General features: G+C 46.9%; 1 protein-coding gene across 1 annotated transcript; it reads right to left on the reverse strand.

Moving 5' to 3' along the window:
• Positions 1-1919: 1919 nt before the first annotated feature.
• On the reverse strand, positions 1920-3154 carry H310_12908 (hypothetical protein; the record flags this gene model as incomplete). The annotated part of the gene is made up of 2 exons (XM_008880174.1): positions 1920-2085; positions 3048-3154. The coding sequence occupies 2 exons, from the start codon at positions 3152-3154 to the stop codon at positions 1920-1922; spliced, it is 273 nt and encodes a 90-aa protein (XP_008878396.1).
• Between the last annotated feature and the right edge of the window lie 1184 nt (positions 3155-4338).

Consider the following 4338-nt stretch of genomic DNA (forward strand, 5'->3'; position numbering starts at 1 on the left):
CATTCAAAAGTACGAGATTGTCGACAAGGACTTTAGCATCGGCGGCGACGAACTCACGGCGACGCTCAAGCTCAAGCGGCGGGTTGTCATGGCCAAGTACGAACACATCATTGAAGCCATGTATGCGTGAGGGGCGCTGCGGCAAGAGGTGTAGTTAATGATATCGAAGCAAGATGGTGCTATTCTGTCGAGGGGTGAGGTGGACGCAGAGGGGCATGCGGTAGTGGGAAGGATGCGCAAGATCTGCCAGATCTCGCCGCCGCATCGCTAGAAATGGGCACGAGTTGTTCTTGCACTCGAAAGCATTAAACATGCGTACAGGACAGTCTGAATAGAAAATAAAGTCGCACCTCATTTTCACCTCAAGTAGTATTGTTGTGTTTTTTCAAAATTGGACCTACCTGCCGAATGCATCGACAGACGAGAACCGGCAGAAGTATGGGCAGACAGTTTAGACCAATGAGCAATCAGGAAATTGTGTAAAATTGACCAATCAAGTACAAGCCATTCCGGCTTGTCACCACGAGCAAACGAGAGACGCGTACAATGCATGCATCACGGTGTTCCTCGACGCATGCTGTCTGCGCACAATGTCGACGATCATTCGCACAATACCCAGACGGGGGATAACTATACTGACATTTGTATAGTATAATGAAGTCAGCATGAAACAATCGATAGATAAATTTGGCTGATCGACTCACAAGTCCAGTTTTCGACTGAAAAGACTATACTATGAACGGAGAAAGCCGGTCCCCCAAAAAACCCGGCCTCCTCCAATAATTGATCAATTTTTATTGACAATTTGACTACTACGTAGTACTTTCCAAAATGATGAATTTTGACACAGCCCATCACGACACATCATGATTGAGGAATTCAAAATTCAACGACATCACACATTTTGTCAATGCCAACGATAGCAGTCATGCAACATCGGCAAGAAGAGACTGCTGCTAACCTTATTCAAGTACAGCAGCTTTAGTTCCCGTCAGTTTTGTGTACAGAATGGAATTCCTTGGGCCACACTGTGGACGTGGCAACGTCAGCACAAAGAGCTTACGGACACTAAGCGCAACAAGAAGCGTACGATCCTTGGTGGACAGAGAGCCAAGTCAATCATTTCACCACGACTTGCTAACGTTCATGAAAGACGTCAGACGTGATGAGCACATTTTGATGAGCATCCACATGGTTACATTCATGAAGCTGCATGACAAGAACTGGCTCCGAACATACACCGCAGCCAAGCCAGACTCCTACAATCCCTCCTGCGGCTATGCCAGGATTTCGCAAAGAGGCACAACTTCAGCCAGCCTGTTTCCACTCACACGAGTATGAACACTCGAAATGGCTCGCACTCGTGACGAATTGTCAGCGACTTTCTGGAACAAGTACCACGAACGAATCCTCCGACATTCTCAATGCCGACGAGACCGCTGTTTACTATGATATGCCTCCTGGAAAGATCTGGGCTGAGATCGGAAAATCAGCAAAAGTGGGCGTCTCCCAAAAGCATTCCGACAGGATTACAGCCCTCCTTACTTGTCGTGCACACAGTACGACACAAGTTACATCATCCACTCACTCTAATTTCTACTTCCTCCGTTTCAAAATACTGTTGTGGGATGGTGAAGTGGGAAATCTACACTTGAAAATTGTATGCTGACTCGCTGATAACATCGTATTTTTATTCAAAAGTCTAATGTTACAACGAACAACACCATGATATGATGAATGAACATTTTGCCATTTACAAATCTATATTGTCAACTGCAGCAACAATTTCGTCGATTTGTCTCTTGTCCATCGAGAGACCAATCGAAGACTAGAGATTGAACAAGTCAACAAACCTGCCCATATTCTCTTCACTAGACAAGCGAGCTTTCAGTGCACCAATTGCTGCGATTGCATCAGAATCACAGCTGCCAGATGATCGACACCGCTTGCTGGGTCACGCCGTACTCGGCACACAGAGCCTTCATGGAGCCGCGCGGCACTGCACCGTTGGCCTTGAGTTTGCGAAGAGCGTTGTACAATCGTTTTCGCTCGCCGTCGGCGAGCTCACGACCAGTCGTGACACGGCTAGACATGAATGTTGTGTAACTCAAATCGGCGCTTCTGAGGTGTGCTAAGAGTATCTACGAATCAAGACGAGTCGTTTGCGCGAAAAATGAGGCTAATTGGATAAGAATTGACTGATTGGCAGCGGTTTAAAGTTTGACTTCATATTTTTTAAACTTTGAATGTCGTCGTTCTCGAGTTCTACAGCGAATAAAAATAATCTAAAAATTGTTTCGAAATGGTGAAGTTTCTGGCATCAATTTGAGTCTACTTAGGGCTTCTCGCGACGAGTTTTGTCTGAGAAAAGGAAACTGAAGTGAACCTACAACAGTATTTCGAAACGGAGGATGTAGGTAGCAAGCTTCCAATTATGTTCAAGGAGCATAGAGTTCCTGGCGGGACAATCGGCAAGAAGGAGCTGTCAACCTACCCTGATGGCCATTTTTACGAGGTCCATGAAAAGGGTTGGATGGATGGGCATGTTTGGCGTACGTACCTTGATATGCTCCCATTACAACGCACTTCGTTGTAATGGCCATTTATCAATGCAATTGCCCCGGCAATGGATTGTTTGGGCCATTCTCGTAGGCATACCTCCAGCTGCATTGGCCAAGTATGGTTGATCGATCTCAGCCCAAGATTTGAGAATTTGTACCTTCAACTCAGCCCTTGTTTCGAACTGACAATCGTTGGCGTACGCCAGAGGCCGCGAGAGTGAACGGAGTTGTCGCAACCATGAAATGAGCAGTGAGGTCCATGACGACGGCATAGTTCGGTGGACATAATCCAGACCTTAAAGGGCACCCAGATAATCCACAGATCATATCGTCTCGTAATGTGAATACAACGTTTGGTATTTGTTCTAACCATTTAGAACGAAATGTCAATTGCAAATAAAAACATAACACTCCACCCCCAGCACGCCCTCGTCGTAAAGTGACACTTTACTGTTGTTTCTATTTAACTTCGTCATGAAAACGCACTGGGGGTCGAGGAAAAAGCGGATTGTTTGTGGGGGTACAGTAGTAAGAGCGTGGAGTTCGTGGCTGGGGGCATCGGGGACGTATTCTTCGTCAGTTGATGAGTCCATGGCTGCGAAAAAGTTCATTGTGGTCATTATTTCATATCTCTGTCAATTTGCTGAGGTAACGAGGAGATGCAATTCCATGTTTTTCGGTTATGTGCGCATGGTACGACTAAACTGTTAGCATCTGCTAATTACGAAAAAGAGTATAAACCTGTTGGTTGACCAACAAATTTAATCTTGGACGTCCCGACCACGTCCCCTCTCCCCGCCTATACACCCCGTCCCCCGCATTTACACCTGTTCCCCGCAGTTCGTTGGCCCAACCGCTACGTGATGGTATGTTCGCACCATTGCCGTGATGGCCGCTGATGACTGCGTGCACATACTTGAACGCAAATCTTCGTAAATTTGAAAGCTAGAGTCTCGCGCAAATGGCACGATTGTGTATTCATGGATGATTCAAGCTCACGTTAATTATGAGTTCGGCGCGTCCGCGCCGATGAAGTTCAACGTTAAGAATCAGACAGCGCATCACTGCTTCAGGTGTGCTCGGCACGGCTTGCGTGTCTTCCTTGAATGGCTCGATCGCCTCATACATCAAACTCGCCTCCTCAAACTTCCTAAGTTGCGCAGTGCCAAGCTGCGGTCACCCGAACTTTGTAGGTACGAAACCCGTTTCGCTGTGTATTTCATCCGTTCGAAACTTAGGAGAATAGTTTCTACAGAGTGAAATTGGCATTGGCGGTGGCAGTGGCAAGAAGGACGATCCAGTGAGCTGCTTGATCGATCACTACGGCGATTCTATCGGGCAAGAGTCCTTCGGAGGCACCGTGGGGTTTTGTGCGGACATGGCAGTTAAGTCCATTGGGAAAATCGCTGATATTGCGATTGGTGTGGCAAACAAGGCGTTCTTTAATTTTGTGGCACTGTGAGTCATTGCACATTGGTTCGTGGGATCGATTCGGATTGCGATGGCATCGCACTTCATGCCTGCTAGCTCCCTTGGTCTGGGGAGCAAGTTGCGAGATATGACCAACTGGTCGTCGTGTTCGAAGTAGAGATAGGATGTGTTTGGCGTGGAGGGTGGCACGTGAGTATGTTTCACCTCTTGCTGGCACAGTTCGTAAATTCTCGATCATTTTTAGCATAGCAACTTCTAATGTAACTAAATGTCCAATGTTGTTATACGCGTGATGTGTTCTAGGTCAGAGTCAGAATACGCAGGGGTTTCTCGTTGTGCAATGCGC

The sequence above is a fragment of the Aphanomyces invadans genome, assembly GCF_000520115.1.
Source record: "Aphanomyces invadans strain NJM9701 unplaced genomic scaffold supercont1.45, whole genome shotgun sequence".
Taxonomy (NCBI): Eukaryota; Oomycota; class Saprolegniomycetes; order Saprolegniales; family Verrucalvaceae; genus Aphanomyces; species Aphanomyces invadans.